This window comes from Indicator indicator, chromosome 5, assembly GCF_027791375.1.
Source record: "Indicator indicator isolate 239-I01 chromosome 5, UM_Iind_1.1, whole genome shotgun sequence".
Taxonomy (NCBI): Eukaryota; Metazoa; Chordata; class Aves; order Piciformes; family Indicatoridae; genus Indicator; species Indicator indicator.
In genome coordinates this window covers 8,976,086-8,995,745 of record NC_072014.1, presented here as the reverse complement: position 1 = coordinate 8,995,745, position 19,660 = coordinate 8,976,086, and the positions used below count along the sequence as shown (strand labels likewise).

The 19,660-nt window shown below is 39.5% G+C and overlaps 1 protein-coding gene across 1 annotated transcript in view; it reads left to right on the top strand.

The window, feature by feature from the left end:
* Positions 1-19,660, top strand: part of DNAH7 (dynein axonemal heavy chain 7) — an 82,106-nt gene that overhangs the window by 6,428 nt on the left and 56,018 nt on the right. Inside the window, exons 7-19 of the mRNA XM_054381194.1 lie at positions 685-760; positions 2,022-2,147; positions 3,095-3,214; positions 3,755-3,938; positions 5,317-5,496; positions 7,237-7,512; positions 8,406-8,533; positions 8,708-8,786; positions 11,938-12,162; positions 12,828-12,974; positions 13,566-14,251; positions 16,267-16,453; positions 19,377-19,570. Of these exons, the coding sequence (XP_054237169.1) occupies positions 685-760; positions 2,022-2,147; positions 3,095-3,214; positions 3,755-3,938; positions 5,317-5,496; positions 7,237-7,512; positions 8,406-8,533; positions 8,708-8,786; positions 11,938-12,162; positions 12,828-12,974; positions 13,566-14,251; positions 16,267-16,453; positions 19,377-19,570 (2,608 nt within the window). The remainder of the gene's footprint in view (positions 1-684; positions 761-2,021; positions 2,148-3,094; positions 3,215-3,754; positions 3,939-5,316; positions 5,497-7,236; positions 7,513-8,405; positions 8,534-8,707; positions 8,787-11,937; positions 12,163-12,827; positions 12,975-13,565; positions 14,252-16,266; positions 16,454-19,376; positions 19,571-19,660) is intronic.

The window sequence follows — 19,660 nt, the reverse complement described above, 5'->3', positions numbered from 1 at the left end:
CACTCTTTGAAAGTGCTGTTCTATAAATCTCTCTTTACTAGTATTGCTTTTTCCTAAATCCCTTTTTGTGTGTTTCAAGATAAAACTGCTCATGTCAAGGAGCTATCTATGCATTTGGAGGTTTTGGTTGAAGTGTGGGTGCAGGCTGGAGCATAGGAGGTTCTGCCTAAACACAAGAAAAAACTTCCTCACTGTGAGGGTGACAGAGCCCTTGATCAGGCTGCCCAGAGAGTTTGTGGAGTCTCCTTCTCTGGAGACATTCCAAACCCGCCTGGATGTGTTTCTGTGCGACCTGCCCTAGGTGATCCTGTTCTGGCAGGTAGGTTGGACTTGGACGATATTTCAAGGTTCCTTCCAACTCTTAAAGTTCTGTGCTTTTGTGATTGAGGTATTAGAGCAGATATACAACAAATAACAATGAAGCTGGTGAAGCGTCCTAGAGCACAAGTCTTCTGAGGAGCAGTTGAGGCAACTGGGTGTGCTTAGCCTGGAGAAAAGGAGCCTGAGGCGAGACCTCACTCTTTAGAACTCCCTGAAAGGAGATTGGAGTGACGTGGATCTCTTCTCCTAAATTACAAGTGATAGAACAATAGGAAACGGTCTCAGGTTGTGCCAGGGAAGGTTTAGGTTGGTTCCTTCACTAAGCTTATTTTAACTTTTCTTTTTTTCTGATACTTTTATCAGTTGACCATGTTTTCAGAGACACCAGGGAAAAAGATGAAGACAAGGAGGATGATTTTATTCCACCTCATCGTGCAGAGTAAGAAAATACATTTGTTCAAAACCACTGACTGGAGACCTGTGGGGTAGAATAGCATGTTTAAGGGCCAGTCTTAACAATAGTAGTTAGTGTCAGACCTAAATAAGACTTAGTTATGTAAATCTTAATAATGATGTACAACATCTTTGGAAAAAAACTGGAAAATGTGTCTACCTTGAAATGGGTTTTTTTGAAAATTTTATTTATTTATTTTTTAGCACTGCTTAAGTGGTAAGAAATCTCCTATTTGAAGAAGCACTTGATGTAGCAGGCCAAATGCTTGTGTATAACCTGCACTGTAATCCCCTGGGTAAAAGACCGTCCTTCATCTGAGTCTTTATAGATCTTCCATGTCTCGTTGGAGCTGCATAAGACAGTGCAGTGCTTTGGCTGCAAGCTTATGTCACACACTGACATGCAAATCCCGAAGTACAACCTTCTTCTAGCAGAATTATCATTGGTAAAACAGAAACAGGAAACTTTCTTCTAAAGAAGCGTCTAAGGTAGAGGTGGAAAAACTTGGAAGGTTTTTGACTTCCTGTGGCTACTTTTTCTGTCTCCTGTAGAATAAAGACTTGCTGAAAAATGGATAAAAGTTATTTTCTATCAGAAACTACTTATTTAATAGGAAAATGAGAACAAAAGTATTACAAATATATGATACATTTAGGATTGTGTTTCCCTTGCAACCTCAGGGTTTCAATATATACTTCTTAAGTTCATTGCTTAATATTTTAATAGTAAAATCCGACTGCATATAGAAAGTGGGAATTCTTAAGGCAAAAAAAGAGGCTCTGAGTATATTAAAAAAAACCCCAATCCACAAAATAGCTTAATGGTTTTAAAAATTTGAATGCAGTCCAACTGAGTGCATGAAAAGACTCAAAATTGGTGATGTGATGAGCATAAAAGACACATACTGCTTATTGTAGAAATTTGCTTATTAATTGACTAAATACCTTGTATATGTGTAATGATTTCACCACATGCCTAAATATGAAGGACCACAAACAGGCTACAGACCTCTTGGAATTTGGCCAGTATTACTCTCATTTCATTTTTGTACAGTGGCCAATATTTGAAGACTTTTTTGACATCTGAATAATGAGCAGAAATGAGATTTATTTCCTGAATTCTGTGCTTTCTGGGATGCAAAACAATTATCCTAAACCATACGTATAAATATTTGGGTTCTTACCACAGCTCCATTCATCCTAGTGTTTCATGTTGACTGTGGTTGTTTTTTCGTTTGTTTTCTTAGAATGCAACTAGTGCCAAAACCTTGGAACAAGTCTTTCTTGTCAGCACGCTGTTACATCAAAAGAAATTTGCATGCAATAAATCCTTCAATGCTTGCTGTTCTGAACTTATGGGAGACTTCTTTTAAGTAAGCATGATCCAAATCTTTTGGTTTCACCTGTTCCGTGACTTCAGAGTCTATTTAGGGAAATCACAGATGGATGTGTAGTAAGGTTTCAAAGTTGCCCTAATGAATTTGGGACTGCTCCTGGGACATCTGAACACTGATCATGGATATGGTGGCTTTGTTTAAAAGCCGTTATCCCAAATAATTGTCAGTATTCCCTCTGACTTTATGCTTTGAAGAGCTCCTGCAACCGTTCCTCTGTAGAGGTCAAGCTTTCTTACCTGTGCTTCCCTAGAAGTCACATGCAATGCTTTACTATCTCCATTTCCTAGGCAATTGTAAGCAAGAAGCTCTACATGCATGTTGAATAATTTAGACATTTTGTACTTGATTTTCTTTAGAGCGTGGGTCAAATGCCACCTGGACCTTGCTATATGTGATTTTGTTTTCTGGGTTGTTGTTGTTGTTGGTTTGGTTTTGTTTTGTGGTGGTGTTTTTTGTTTTTTTTTTTTTTGCAGGCTGTTCCCCAACATTTTGATTTGAGACACTATGTTCCTGTCCAGAAAGGCTCCAAAATGGAGCTGCTATGATCATACCTTCTCTAAGCCCTTTTTTTCACTTTTTTTTTCCTCTATGTTATCTTTCAGACTCTGGCAAGCCTTCTGCTTTTGATGCATATGAAAAATAATTTATTTTTGGATATGACTTTGATTTTTAAAATAGTCTTTCTTGCTTTTAGTGTAGTCCCTGACTCCCTATTTATTTGATGTTTGTTTTGTTCTTGAGAAGAGGGAAGGTTGCCTTTTCCATTTCACAAAATAACATTATTTTTGAACTGTTTAAAATATTTTGAAAGGCCTTTTATGTTTGAATTGTGAAATATGGAAAAAGTTTTATGGCAACAGAAGGATGAAAACTAAGATCTGGTGAATATGCCTCTAAAATATTTGTGTTACATTCTGTTTCAGAAATTTACGTCTTCTTGCTACAGAAATATTTCACAATAAACAAGAAGCTGAGGAACTCTGTTTTTTCCAGAATGCAGTCATGAGGGAAATTGGAAAATCCAGAGTGATTCTACATACTAAGTATGACCCAGTGCATCCATAGTTTTTTAACTTACAGGGAAATCTTTAATATTTTCTTCACTTCTCGGTAGTGCACTCAGCATGCTGCAGTTGTTTTCAAATAAAGCATCAGAATTGCTGGGTTTTTTAAGGTATTTGTGGCCATACTGTATTACATGTGTGCATCTGATACCTAATCAGTAATGCTGGCTTCCTGCAGTTAGATATTATTGCATATTAATTGTGTCAGAATGTTTGGATTGCTCTCGCATCTTAACATCTTCTGAGGATGCCTAACAAACTGCACAACCCCTGGCACTTAAGTGTGATAGTATCTTGTATTTTAAATACTGTCCATACTCACAGACAACACTTCCAGAGACAGTTCCTTACAATCTAAGGATGCTGCCATATGACCTACTTCAGCTGAACTATAGTTTCCCTGGTACACTGTAGTGTCTTTTGGTTCTGTGTAATACAAGCATTTATAGCAATTAACTTAAAACTACAGGTTTATTAATAGTAATCACTTGAGAAACTTGCAAGTATTGTTCTTTTAAGGTGGTTTCCAGAAGTGCAGAAAATCTTTCAGCAAGGTGTGAAACGAAAACAAGTCCCCAGCAATGCCAGCATCCCAAAGTCAGCATCTTTCTTTGCTTGTGCTGCCACTTTAATGACTCGTCAGCTGCAGGAGTTACTTCTGCATTCAGTTCAGGACTTCACAGATTTAATTGTTCCACCTGCAGTAAGTAATTCACATGGTATACTAGCATCTTAATTCACCCATGTACATACAAATTGTTTCCTCTTTATTTTGTTTCTTTTGAAACAAGTAATAGAAAGCATGAATTCCTGCTGTGTGCAGGGGGCTTGGACAAGATGACCTTTGCATTGGGATTGGAAGGGCCCCTCAAACTGTGAAACTCTGGTGGCAGTACTTTCTGGAAGAAAAGGAGTAGTGCTAGACAGTATTAAGCAGAGTTAAAGTAACTTGTCATTTAAGAAGGAAAATAGGAATGTATTTTAAATCTGGCATCCTCAACAATGCTGCAGTCAGCTCTGCGGTAGCGATTCGTTAATATAAGGCCCAGTTGCATCTTGCATTAGTGCTGTGTCTCTGGAGCACCTGTCTGTAAAGAAGTCTTGCCTTCTCTCTGCTATGAGCAGGTGTATACTACAGACTTTGGGAAAAAAAAAGGCAAGAAAGGAGGAATGTCTCTTTTGCACTCACATAATGTCTGTTGTGGAGGTAGATGTTTGTTGTTGGTATTAGATGTCTTGAAGTGAAACAAGATCTTTGTTCAGCTTGCTGTCAGCTACCCACAGAACTGTGGCTCTAGGTGACATTGATTAAAACACATGCAGAGAATGTAAAGAATTTTGTTGTCAAAGGAGAGTATATATTTTCATTCCTACTCCCTTGTGATTGTTTTCTATACTTCTGAGTTATGTGAGCTTTGATATCTGCAGCACTCTTCTGTTAGTATTAGTAATAAGTATTTATTTTCTAATCTTATCCCTTTTTAATGCTGATACTATAATCCCTAGTAGTGATAAAATGCTTCCTCATGTTTCCTGGTTAAATTTGCGTAGTTAGGATATATTAGCAGATGTAGGAAGGTTAAGAGGTGTCTGATCCAGATTAAGGATATAGTGAAAAATCAAATGATGCCACCAAGTGTGTATATTTTTATACTGGAATAGATGGGAATCCATACTCCAAATATAACCCTCTTCATACACAGTTGGGTTATTATGGATCCCATTCTTGTTCAGCAAGTAAAACTGGACGTAACGCTTTCTTTTAAGGTTAGTAGGTTCATAGTGACTGCTGCAGGTGATGAATAGCTGTACTTCTGCATACATCGTAATGTAAATGTTGCTATAGTTGTGAGGACTACAACTTTATAGAGGATACCCTCTGTGCCCGTTAAAAGTAACCCTATAGCTTATTGAACACCAGTTCACATGAGATTTATCAGAGTCATACTTCTGCTTGCACAGACCATGGCACACCATTTGCAGTTCAGTTCCTGACCATTTCAAGTGCATATGCATGTGCATGACTTCCAGTGCATGACTTAGCTTAACTGAAATGTTATTTTTGTGTATGTGTGTGCTAGAAATCAGTCCAAGTCTGCAAACACCCAGGTTTCATCCTGAGATTAATCCTTGAGAATGACAGCATCAAATTTGAACCTGAATTCAGTGACTACAAGGATGTATTACTGGGTGTTTATGCTGTTATGATTCAAGCTGTCAGTGATATACCGAGAGTTGAGACCAGGCTGTTTCCTGAGTGGGTAAGATACTACAATATCTTTTGGTTAATCATTATATTATTGCTACGTTTAGTTTGAAGGTATTTTAATGACTTAAGCCCTACTGTCAGAATTCACATAGTCATGTTAATGGCTTCCTGGGATTCATTAGAAGGAGTGTGGCTAGAAGAGGTTCTCCTCCCCCTATACTCTGCCCTGGCAAGGCATCTGAAATACTGTGTCCGCTTTTGGAATGTGGAAGAGTCCAATGCAGAGCCATAAAGATGCTGAAGGGATTGGAACATCTCCCTACTGAGGAAGGGCTGAGGGAAATGGGTCTCTTTAGTTTGGAAAAGAGGCGACTGGGGGGTGACCTCATTCCTGTTTATAAAGATGTGAAGGGCAGTGTCAAGAGGATGGTGCCAGGCTCTGCTTGGTGATGTCCAATGATAGGACAAGGGGCAGTGGGTGCAAACTGGAGCAGAGGAGGTTCTGCCTAAACATAAGGAAAAACTTTTTTACTGTGAGGGTGACAGAGCCCTGGATCAGGCTGCCCAGAGAGGTTGTGGAGTCTCCTTCTCTGGAGACTTTCTAAACCCACCTGGATGCGTTCCTATGTGCCCTGGGTGATCCTGTTCTGGCAGGGAGGTTGGACTTGGATGATCTTTCAAGGTCCCTTCCAACTCCTAACATTCTGTGATTCTGGGATGTTAGAATGCTCTTTCCGGATATTAGGAACAATTTGAAGTCATCTTAATTTTATTAATAAAAGTTCAGGGTTTTTTTTTCCCCAGCAAATAAAAACCCCATGAATCAACTCATTTCCTCTGAGTTATTTTCTATAGCAGCTGCTACTGCTATTCTGGAAAATCCCTTCTGGTTTGATACTGTAAAGGGCACTGTCTTTTAAAATATAGAATCTTTTGAGAGGACCATCCTTTAAAAAAAAGTTCTAAACCATAATTTAAACAATTTCAATTTATATTATGTTTATGCAGTCAACCAGATGAAACTGTTAGGTCAAACAGGAAACAATCCAGGTTAGGTAAAAGACATTTTGTGAAAAAAGAAAACACAGAAGTACCCACTTGGTTTAGAAATGCACTTCACTTCCTGTGTAGTAGTCTTAGTTTTTAACTGGAAATAGTGAAAATCATGTCCTGTAGTGCCTCTTGATGGTTTTCCAGGCAGCTATGGGAGCTGAACATTTTTTTTCTCCTGGGGGAGTACATTTGGACATTCTGTTGCCTTTTCATTTTAGCATCAACTTGAATTTTAAATTAAGTTACTAACCCTCAGCACTTTTCTTACTATGCTTGGACACATAATCAAGCAGAAACCTGAGCAGTATGTTATGCTTTATAAAAGCACTAATCAATAACTTGGGAAAAGACAAATTAAACGAAGTATTTCAAGCATGTCTAAATGTGTAAGAGCAAGGCTTTAGATCTTCTGAGATGTTGCAGGAAGTGTCTCCCATATTTCTGATGTTATACATTCATCAGTAAATAACAAAATTGAAGTTGTGCCTGTGGTTCAGGAAAAATTAAAACAACATGTATATTAAATTTAGTATTGTGGATAGAATTGTTTTGTGTGGGCAAACATGTGGACCTCTGAGTTTCTCAGTGAAGCAGCTCTCATTTCTTGGTTGTTGGAGGCAAACATTCGTAAGCTAGGATTCAAAAAAATGTGGGAGCAGAGGTTTATTTTCTATCCTGTTTATCTTCCATGACATCACTAAGTTGAAAATGTTTGGGATTTTGTGTGTTTTTTTTAAAGCCAAAAGACAAGTCCTCATCAACTGTCTTGAAACCTGTTATCCTTGATGAGATCTTGGATGAACATACGAAAAGGATCAGAGAAGAAGTTGCTAGAGAAAGTGCTGCACCTATGGAACATCTCAAGCTGTATGACAAGTACAGCTTCCTAATAAGCAAACAAGCTGAGCAAGATATTGAAAAGTTCCTGACAGAGGAACACACCTTTGAAGAAATGAAAAGGGAAATCACAAAGTACAAGGAACTTGCTGAGGAAATAAAATATACTTCTAGGAAAGTAAGTTATCCATATCTTTTAATGAATATTATTATATCATTTAAATGTTGATGCTTACTAAGAATGTTGTTAGTCAAAGGTGGGGAGAATTAGCTGTGAGATAGTTAAAGTGATTTTTTTTTTTTTTCAGAAAAAGTTTTTTTTCATGTGTTAACATTTCTGGAGTGTATTTGCTCTTCTTCAGTGAGACTTAGTTAATTGTTTGGAGACTTTTGAAGGCATCCAGAGTACACTCCTCATATATTTGAAGGAGTAACAGAAAGTGTAGGTCCAGCCACCTCCAAATTCCTTCCAAGCATCTAAGGCAGAGAGAGGATCCTTAATATGAACCACTGTTTTTGTCCCCATAGTGATATTCTATGTGTAAAGATCTGTTGTCCATCCGTTGTGAAAGAACTCAGAAGGCTGAAATGCTTTTCCTTAAATGTTTGTATTGAATGCTGGGAGAGAAACCCTCAGTTTTGGAGAAATTTGGACTTACAGGCCTATTATGAGGGCTTCTACATCTGTCAAAGAAAGCACTGGATTTGGAGACTCACAGGGAGTCAAGTCCCTTGTTGATCCCAAGGAGTGTCACGTCTCCAACCACAGTGCGAGATTACCATGCTGTGGAGGTATTTCAGACTCTGCGGTTTCACCAGGCTATGCTCACTGATGGTTATTTGTCAAGCTACAAAGCGACAGAAGTAAGATTTACATGAAGTTTGATGTGCAGATACAGAGAAACAGTTACTTGGAACTGTTTCTTTCTCTTCTTCACCTGAAAGTTTTAAACACATTTTATGGTTTAACTGAATTCCTAGGTAAGACCTCTGATACTTGGCTTCAAGACAGTGAGAGAAAATAGGTAAAAGTTCTTCAGTGTTCTGACAGCTGTTGCATTTGCCTTGCAGTATGTCCCTCTAGGAATGTTTGAATTGCACTGTGATGAATTAATGAGGACTTTGGTACAGCGAGCAGATAATATTTGTCAAAAAATTATTTCAAAGATGTTCGAAGATCATCAAGACATAAATATGAGGTAATTCCTAAAGTGATAACGTGTGCTGAAATGTATTTATTTTTGTTTGCAATGTTGATTTTTAAATTATTTTTTAAAATCCTTATAGGATGTGTTGAGCTCATTTTTAATGCTTTATATGTACACGATTAGAGGAAAATATGCACACCAAACCAGTTATTTTATGTTTTTCAGACTATGTCATGAATTTGAAACCATATCAGAAAAAGCCTCTACTACTCCGTGTAATACACAAGAACTCAAGGAACTTAAGGTACTTTTTTTTTTTTTTTTTTTTTTAACACGTCTAGGCAAGAATGGCTACCAGCACTATTGCTCTGGCCTTAAGTTGTTGTCTACGTTTATCCTATACCTTATCATCTTTTAACTCTCCCCATCTGTTAACCTCTTCCTGATCCTCCCAGAGAAAGGGGAATCAGAAAAAAGAAAGGAGAGCAATGCAGAATGTAAAGTTATACTTAGTCATCAGTCACAAGACACTGGAAAGCAGCCCTCAGGAGTAGGGTGATGAGCAGGCACCTCCAGGGATGGTCACCCTTGAGAAGAGGAGTAGGAGTCCCCATCCTCAGCAAACTTCTGCTTTTATACTGAGCATGACGTTTTTGGTCTTGGATCCATGTGTAGCCAACTTGGGTCAGTTTTTGCCTTTCCCACCTTAAGCTCCTGGCTGACTTCGAACTGCTATCGGCCTGCAGCCCATGGCTGGCCTAGGATTTTATCCCAGCCAAACCAGGACAGCAGTGGCATATGCAGGCTGCCCCCTTTACAGGAATACTTCTGGCCTTGTTAAAGTCACTGGTGCTAGATCTGTGTTACAAACCAGCAAAGGAGAGGGCTTTGGCAATAACGCTAAGTGTCATAGCCTGGCTCTTACAGGAAGAGCTCAGGTCTTCCCCACCAAATCATCATGGCTGCATGGCTGTTTGGAACAGTCCTTTGTCTGTGCTGTCACTTGCCCTGTGCAGTGGGATTGTTGGTGAGAATGGCTATTGGCGTGGACCAAAATCCTGTAGGACAGCTGTCTCCAAAGTGGGGCTGTGAAGCCCAAGGTGTGCACTAGGTGATCTGTTGGAGTGTGTGATAGAAATAGTATTTGTTTTTTGTCTAAAAAATAAAGTGAGAAAGAAATGAAGCTTTACTAGTGTTTAATACACAGATTGACACTAGTGCTCTCACTCAGTCTGTGCTAGACAAGAGCATTTGAAATGTGAATTTATATCCACTGTTTTTAGTGATGAACCTTGCCTGAAATGTCTGTTATGCCTTGAGATACTAACTGATCACAGAATCACAGAATATATCTGCTTGGAAGAGGCCTCAAAGATCATCCAGTCTAACCCTTGACCCAGCACCGAAGGGTCAACACTAAACCATGTCCCTAAGCACCAGGTCCACATGCTGCTTGAACACCCCTATGGGTGGTGACTCCACCACTGCCCTGGGCAGACCATCCCAATGTTTGAGAAGCCTTTCAGTGAAGAAATATTTCCCAATATCCAGCCTGAACCTCCCCTGGTGCAGCTTGAAACCTTTTCCTCTAGTCCTGTCATTTGCTACCAAGGAAAAGAGGCTGCCCCCTCCTTGCTCGAACCTACCTTCAGGGAATTGTAGAGACCAAGGATGTCTCCCCTCAGCCTCCTCTTCTCCAAACTGAACAACCCCAGATCCCTCAGATACTTCTTGTAGGCCACATGCTCCAGGCCCTTCTCAAGCCTCATTGCCCTTCTCTGGACATACTCCAGCCCCTTGTCGTCCTTCCCGTAGCGAGGGGCCCAGAACTGAACACAACACTTGAGCTGTGGCCTCACCAGTGCTGAGTACAGGGGGATGATCACCTCCTTGTTCCTGCTGGCCACAGTGTTTCTAACACAAGCCAGGATGCCATTGGCTTTCTTGGCCACCTGGGCACACTGCTCACTCATGTTCAGTTGACTATGAACCAGGTCCGTCTCCAAGCTGCAGCTTTGCAACCAAACATGTCCAAGTCTGTAGCTTACCATGGGGTTGTTGTGACCCAAGCGCAGGACCTGGCACTTGGCCTTGTTGAACTTCATACAATTAGCCTTGGATCATTGGTCTCACCTGTCCAGATCCCACTGTAAAGCTTCCCTACCCTCTGGCAGATCACCACAGCTACCCAGGTTGGTGTCATCTGCAAACGTACGGAGAGTGCACTCAAGCCTCTCATCCAGATGATTAATGAAGACATTAAAGAGGACAGGCTGATAGTCTGGAACCATAACACTGAGCAAGACATGAAAACTAAACATCCAGGTCATGAAGAGAAACCTTTACAGCTTTTTCAGTGAAGCTTTCAAGCCATGTGTTACTTAATCCAGTTCTCTACAAAATGTAGTGATCCATGCTTGGAAGATTCAGAATCCACCTCTTACGTAGTAGCCGAAAAGCCACACGCCATTGGAGGACAAACACCTGTTCCACCTGCTATGGTAAAAATGGCTGAAGTAACACATGACAAACAATGCAGTGACAAATAAAAATGTGCTGCTTTGTCAGCAAAGGCTGTTGGAAGGTGCATGGAAAGCATTGCTGAAGATGTGTAGAAACAAGCAGTGAAACAGCTGCGTGAGAGGTCAGGTGTTTAATGCATCCCAGTTTGTGGTTTTTGCTAGGTGCTGCTTCCATAATGAAATACACAAAGAACTGCCTTTGTCTGAGCCACTAAAGGAAAGATGTATGGAAGGAAATATGTTCTCAACAGTAACTGAGTTCCTGAATAAAAAACTTTTTTTTTTTAATGGGGAAATTGTTCAGGTGCAACCACTGAAGGAATGGCTTGTTTGACTTGAATGAAAAAAGGGTTCTGAAGCAAGGCTACAGAGAGAGCACCACACATTAAATTCTTTCACTGCATCACTCATAAGCATGCTGTGGCAGCAAAAATGTTGGGGCTAGAGATGCACAGAGCTCTACAGGATGTCATCAAGGTGGTTGATGTCGTAAACCAGATCTTGCAATAGCAGAACCTTCATAATAATTTGTATTGAGACTAGGTTTAACTATGAAATCTGCTGTGCCACACAGGGATTACTGTTTTTCCTTTGGTAGCACCATGCTTCCTCTCCCAAACCCACAATGCTAAGAATAGGATGTCTGGATTGGCTTCCAGTAGTGCAAACCTTTTGTGTACACAGCTTCAACTGTTCATTTGAGTTTTAATCAATAAAACAGCTAGTTAAGGAAGTAGGAGTAACAAAACCAGCTAATGCTGTGCTATTCCAAATAAACAGCTTTTCAGAGAATCGATTTTCAAGTTTTATGCTTCTTTCTAGATTTTCCTTGTGGAAAAAAAAAAAAAGCTTTTAAATCTGAGTACTATTTCAGGTGTTATTTTGGCATTAAACTGTATAAAAATACCTTCCCTTTTGATTTCTGTTCCCCAGGCCTGTGTGCAGAAATTGGAAACCTCTGACATGCTTGAGCTGGAGCAGAAAGTAGTGGATGTGGCAGCTCGTGTTGCTTTCCTGTTGGGATGTGTCAAAATGTCACCAGCAGACATTCAGCTGAACAGCAATGTTTTTCAGTGGTATGCACGAATGCCAGATATCTTTGAAGAGCACAGAAGGATGATTAAAGAAAAAACAGATGAATTTCAAGAGGATCTTAAGGTTTGTAATAAGACTGTTTTTAAAATCCTTGAGTTCCTGATTTTGAACGATGTGTAGGACATTCAGGAGGTAGCTGGTGTCACTGTGTTATAAAGAAACATGCTGCCCAGGCTCTGTTACCTTGAAAATTGTTATTGCTGTGCATGGTTTAAGGCTTGGTTTCTGACACTGACCAGTGCTTAAACTCAGCGTGAAATATGTGTTGTGGACTGGTTTCTATGAGGGAAAAAACCATCCTTGAACTGTAGGGCTTTAAGATAAAACGCACCTTTGTCTTGTGAAATTCTTTATTTTCACCTGTCATTTGATTAATCCTATTATTTTAATGTAATTTGAGATATATTAAGCATTTGAATTTAGCTTTCTGTTATTAGCCTCCTGATGGTGTCTGTCACAGAAAGCAGAAACTTTAACATCCAACTGTATCCTGTGACATTGAACCCAAAGTTGTGTCTGTCAGCCCAGTAAGTCACTGCAGGTAGTAGTAGAATTCAGGGCAAATTCTGTAACTTGAGTGAAATAGATACTCACATGCAAGTATGTTGGATCTCCTGGATTGCCTCTCATTGTAAAGTGTCCTCATATAGCAAATTAAAACAGTTACTTCTTCTTTTGACAAAAATTGTGATTCTTTAAATGAGTTTATGCTTGCTTGATGTTTGTAGACACGCTGTGAAAGATTTGTTGAGGATCTGCAAAGCTACTCTAAGCAAGTTGAAAGACTTGATGCATTTGGAGATATTCAAGAAGTCAGCAGCTATTTGAAGGAAGCTCAGGCATTAAATACAAAATTGGATCTTGCTGCTGATAAGGTACAGACTAGATTCCAAACTAGTCCAATAGTAGAATTGTAAATCTTAATATTTGTGTTGTCAGAATCAACAGTTTGTTTAGTAATACAGGTGCTGAGGTACGGCAAAATAATTCTGAATTCAGCTATGAAATTTCTACATGAGTTGTGATTTATATTGTCAATTTACCAAGCCCAGTAATTCATTAACATGTGGTCTTGAGCTAACATAGCAGCACTTTGCATAGTGAAAAAGGAGGGTTTGCAGAGAAATGATGCTTTTATATTCTTGGAAGTGCAGTTCCTGATGCTCATTGCTACCTGCTGTCTGTGAAAGCCCTCATGGTAATGCCAGTTGTAGAGGAATGCCCAGGTACTGTTTTGAAGCTCTAACTCTGCTCCTCTATTGACTAGCAGGAACACTGAGCCATTGTTATTAAAGATTGCTTTAACATCAGTTAGAGGAAGTAGTCACATAATAGACTGGTTTAATAACACAAAACTTCATGTGAAGCTTGTTGAAGACACCAGAAAACTTCCCTAATTCTGTGATTAGGACCTGGTATCATGGATGGCCTTGTCTGTGTTTCTGACCTCATTTATGCCTCAACAGATTGATCAGTTCAATCTAGAAGAAGAGTTCTTTGGCTGGCCAGTATCTGAGTACCCTCAGCATAAAACCATCCGGAATACTCTTGCTCCATATCTTCAGCTCTATGAGACGACTGTGGAATTTCTCAGAAAACACAGAGACTGGACAGAGGGACCATTCACAGAAGTGAATCCAGACAAAGTAGAGGCAGATGTAGGAAACTACTGCCACGGACTGTATAAACTAGAAAAAACCTTCCGCAATTCTCCAAATGCGTTAGCCATAACAGGACAAGTTAAAGCAAAAGCAGAGGAATTCAGGTGCCACATTCCTCTAATCCAGGTGATTTGCAATCCTGGTTTGCAAGAGAGGCACTGGGAAGAGATGTCGAAAATTGCTGGCTTACCACTGGCTCCTTCTGAAGACTCAACTGTCTTGTCATACATTAACTTGCATCTTGACCCGTTCCTAGAAAAGTTTGAGACTATCAGTGAATCAGCCAACAAAGAGCATTCTCTGGAGAAAGCCTTAATGAAAATGATTGCTGAATGGGATCAAATGGAGTTCACTCTTCTTGCCTATAAGAAAACAGGAACCCAAATTTTGTCATCTGTAGAGGAGATTCAGATATTGCTAGATGACCACATTGTCAAAACTCAGACGATGAGAGGATCTCCATTCATTAAACATTATGAAAAGAGAATAAGGTAGGTTTTCTTCTAAAGTAAGTTACCAAGCACCATTACCAAATACAGCTTTTTCTGCTCAATCTGAAGCATAGGCACTTCAAATGTTTTTGTTTATTCTCCTTAAGCAATGAATGAATCTCATTTTAAAGGGCCAAAGCTCTTGTCCCATGTCAGCTACTTGCTATTTAATCCCATAAACCTGATTTTTACTTTTAATTAACTTCACGGTAAGTGCTAATGCATTTAAGAGGTTGTTAACCCTTTTTTAACTGCTCTGGTACTCAAGGTACCAGATGAAGCAGAACAGTGTCTTTGTTTTACTGGATAGAACATATCTAATATATAGATGGGAAAGCTGTAGACTAATCCACACAGGCATGTAGTGACAGGACAGGGGGTAGTGGCTTCAAACTGGAAGAAGCTCAATTTAGATTAAACATTAGGAGGAAATTGTTCCCTTTGAGGGTTGTGATGCACTGGAACAGGTTGCTCAGAGGAATTGTGGAGGCTGCAACCCTGAAGTATTGAAAGCCAGTTTGGATAGGGCCTTGAGCAACCTGATCTAGTAGGAGGTGTCCCTGCCTGTGGCAGGGGCGTTGGAACTAGATGATCTTTAAGGTCTCTTCCAACCCGAACCATTCTATGGTTTTATGAAAATGAAACAAGACGAATATAAGAGAAGCAATAAAAGACTTTTTTTTTTCCTAATGTAGAAAATAAAGTTTAAAACTTAGCATTGTATGTTAAAATGTCTATACTTCCATCACTGGCTATAGATTTTAATCTGGTTTTGTCTCTTTCCTCATTACATGCTTCTCTTGCTTCTCAAATCCCCCAGACATAGCCATATGGTGGTAAAACAACAATCTTTCATCTAAAGCTTTCCGTATTAGCCCGCAGAAATGCTGTTTCAGATTTCAGCACACATGTTCTGTAAATGCAACTACACAGAATGATAGAATGGCTTAGGTTGGCAGAAACCTCAAAGATCATCTAGTCCAACCTCCCTGCCATGGGCAGGGATGCCTCTCAACTTAGTCTTGGTTGCTCAAAGCCTCATCTGACCTGGCCTTGAACCACCCCCAGGGAGGAGGTATTCACAGCCTCTCTGGGCAGCCTATTCCAGAATCTCACCACCCTCGTACTGAGGAACTTCTTCCAAAGATCCATCTAAATCTACTCTCCCTCAGCTTCAAACCATTTCCTCTTATCCTGTCTCTAGACACCCTTATGAAAAGTCCCTCTCCAGCCTTCCAGTAGGATCTCTTCAGGTTCCCCTGGAGTCTTCCCCAGGCTGAACAACCCCAGCTCCCTCAGCTCATCCTCATAGCAGAGGTGCTCCAGCCCTTGGATCATCTTTGTGGCCCTCTTCTGGATTCACTCCAACACCTCTGTATCCTTCTTATGCTGTGAACACCAGAACTGGGCACAGTATTTGAGGTGGGGTCTCAGCAGAGCAAAGGGCAGAATCCCCTCTCTTGCCCTGCTGGCCACACTCCTCTTGATGCAGCCCAGTCCACGGTTTGCCTTCTCAGCTGCAGAAGCACACATCAATACAGGTAGACAGATGTACCTACTAGTAAGTGTTAATTCTGTAGTTACTACTGGACTATAATGTAAGAGTTCCTTCCTTATTAATGTGGAATAGTAGAGTTTGCCTGTGTCAAATGAGTAAGGAAGTACACCATGAGACTTTCATCCTAGTTTTTGGTGAGTGACAGCATTTGTAGTAATCTTCAAGGGCTAGGTGATAACACCAGGGGCTGGTTTTTCAGTAACACAACAGAGCATGTAGAACTCTGGATTGCTGCCAGAGAGGATTCCAAATCACTCATCATTTTTGGTGTAAGCTAGTTAATTGGCTACCTAACTCTCCTCTCTTTGGAAGAAGCAAAAGCAGCAGAGATGAGGCACCAATACCTAAAATATGAAAGAGGGTCTTTGAGTGAAGGACACAGAGCTGTTTGTTAGAATCTGTGGTAGGTAAAGGAATGAAGAAGTTAAATATATTTTGAACTAATATTGTTTTATAGGGAATGGGAAGGGAACTTGTTGTTGGTACAGGACATTGTGGATGAATGGCTGAAGGTTCAGGCTACCTGGCTTTATTTGGAGCCAATTTTCAGTTCTCCTGACATCATGGCTCAAATGCCTGAGGAAAGCAGACGATTCAATACAGTAGTCAAGACATGGAAAGACTTAATTCAATCAGTTTTGCAGGTAAGTACAGCTGCCTCTAAGTATATAAAGTGAATTTGTACTATGTACTCCCCTCCCCAATTACTTCTGATAAAACAGTAATCTGTTTTCCATTTCATCTTAACCCCCTTTCTTAGATTCTCCTATAAATTAACTTTCAGAAGTTCATCACATAGAATCATAGAATTGAGTGGGAGGGGCCAGTAGAGTTCAGCTAGTCTAACTTGTTCTAGAAGCAGAACCTTGGCCAATCCTACATCATATGCACTAAAGCTGTGAAATCAGTAGTGTTCCTTTGGAGAAGAAAGTGGGTGAAATAAAAAATGAATGTTACTGAGTCCTAGATTTCTGAACATTGTGTGCTGAACAGTCTGTGTGAGAAAATCTTCTAATTGGGGTTTTGTGTGCTAATCTTACAGAGTAGTGTTGAATGTGACATATGTCAGCACTGGCAGAAGAAAGGATGATCTGTTTTTTGTTTGGTTTTTTTTTTTTTTTTTTTTTTTTGTTTGTGTGTGTGCAGGAGTATGCACACCAGAATAGGAGTTAACAATCTCAACTTAATTTTGCCATTGTTTTCCAGAAGATGGCACTTTACTTCCACGAATACAGTGTTTGAGTTCCATGGCTAAAAAGAACGTGCTGTCCCAGCCTGTGCGGATGGCATTTCTTAAAGCAGAAAGCTACCTTGAGGCTCTGTGTGCTTTTTCACATTTATATACCATTTTATTGTAAAATTCCCGTATTTGCTTAGCTTCTCATCATGAATTTGAATAATCATATATTATTTCTTCATTTAAATATCTGATTTAGGCAATGCACATTAATGAGAGTTAAATTACTTAGTGGTTTCATTTCTACTTTCCAAAAAGGTTAAAAGAATTCCAGGATACAGAAGTGTTTCTTTTTTGTGGGGGGAAGAAAGAAAAAAGCAAGGCACAGAACTCCAAGAAAAAAAAATACTAGTCTGCAACATGTAATATGTTAAAAATGGTATTCAGCACCTAGAGTTAGTGATGTTTGGTTTTGGTTTTTTGGTTGTTTTTTTTTTTTTTTGCTCTTATATCCTTGGTACGTTTGTTCCCCTGATCGATGCTGACAGTGTCACTGACAAAGTGAGTTATGTTGATGCTTTCAGTGGCATTCCTTGTTCTTCTCCACACCTTAAGCATAACTGTAAATAGGAGTTCTATGTTGAGGCATAAAATATTTTTTTTCCTGACTTTTTTGCGTATGAAGGAAAAAACCCAACCAAAACCCAAACAGAACAGCATATCTAAGCCTGGCAACACAGCTTGATTTGCCTTACCAATTGCGCTTACTCTATTTGCTGATGACAAATATGCTAAGGGGACAAAACCTCTTTTTGTTGACAATGTACGGTTATTCAATTCTTTGTGCATTAAAAATTGTTATAAAACAAGTTGTGTGCTGACAGCTTAATTGTGTGTGGGTAGAAAGTATGCGTAGTTGCCGACTTTGTTCTGGTTTGGTGTGGTGCAAGAGGCAAGTGACAGAAGGTAAATGTCTCGTACAAAAGAACACTGTGATTATTGTATTAGGGTAGTGCACCCCCATGAGGATCAATTAGATAAACACACAGTTCTGCTTTTTTTCAGCCGATGGAAGTATTTGTGGAATGTGAGCAGGGAAAGTAACCAAAGCTGAATTCACGTTGCAAATCATTTCTGAATGCGATGAAGTTTTGAATAGAAGCTGAACTTGGAATTTATTATGAAATACTCCCAAATGCAGTTGAGCAGCAGTCTGGTTACTGCTCAGATCTGTATTGTCACCCTGTGAAAATTTTGTTTCTTACTGACACCTGCACAGCAGTCTGGCTTCACTTGCCCCTTGCAACATAAGAGACCTATGCTTCTGTTCTGTGAGATGGTGGTATTCTGCAGACCACAACAGAGACTGAGTCAGGCATTCTCTGTAATGGGCTCTGACAAGGCTCTTCTAGTTGTACTGGAACTAGGTAGAAGTATTTGATTGGTTTGACTTCCTCAGTCATAAATCTGCAAGAGTCCCTGCTTTTCAAGATGTGTCTTGTTTTGGTCCAAAACCCCGTACTTGGTGAGCAAGATAAAAATGCAATGATAACAGGGCTATAAACAGGACATAAGGCATGTTAAATACTAAAAACCTGGTGTTCAAACAATGCTGTTTCTTTAAAGCTTCTTAGACAGTAACCGGTAGGTCTTTTGCAAAATCTTTTAAAAATATTTGTAATAATTAACTTTCATCTTCTGCAGTAGCTTTTCTAAGCATTTACAGTCATTTTAATTTGAGAGGTTAATTTGGAAAGCACTAGAAAGAATTTGGCAAGTCTTCCGTGTCTTAGTATGTATTTTGTCCCCTACACAGTGCATATTTATGCAAGAAACCCAGGCCTTATTCTATAGCACATCTTGACATTCAGATATTTTTCAGGAGCTGTTGAAAAAAGAAATGAAAATACAAAGTTTTAGATTCTTAAAGCAAGTCTAACTTGTCATGTTTTGCTAGTAAAAGTCTTTAAACATGTCTTTAGTAAGTAAACACGCTAGGATCAGAGAATACCTTCGCTTAGATCACATTACTGGTTAGTACTGAAGTGTCACTCTTGTCTAGGTACAACTTTGCCACCTCAAAACTCATGTGATGTATTTATTATTAAATATATATTTTATATGGAAGGATGAATTGATCCTATTTTGAAAGTTATTTTCATAAATAACAGTTCATATTTTGACAAATTTACTTCAATACCAACTGCCTAACTGCCTTTCCAGTTAGCCCTGGCGAGGAAGGAGTTTAGTAAACTGTTCAACCAGATAGTGGTTTGAGTAAAAGAGAATTTGAAGTAAAGATTCATTTTGCTGAAGACTCCTTGCAGTATTGTGTGGTGGTTTACTTGAGAAGGCATTAACATTTTTCTTTGGAATAATTGCTTTTCCAGGACAAACATGTGTTGGCAGTGGTAAAAATAGACAAGATGTTGGGAAAACTGAAGAAGTGCAATGAATTTTTGGAGCTAATTCTCAAGGGACTTAATGAATACCTAGAGAAGAAGCGCCTCTTCTTTCCCAGATTCTTTTTCTTATCTAATGATGAGCTCCTTGAGATTCTGTCAGAGACTAAAGACCCTACTCGGTATGGTACTGTTTGATACGTGTATTTGTGACTCACAGTGCATGCACACAGTCTTGTCATACTGTTTCTCTGAACCCAGCACTAGTTTTT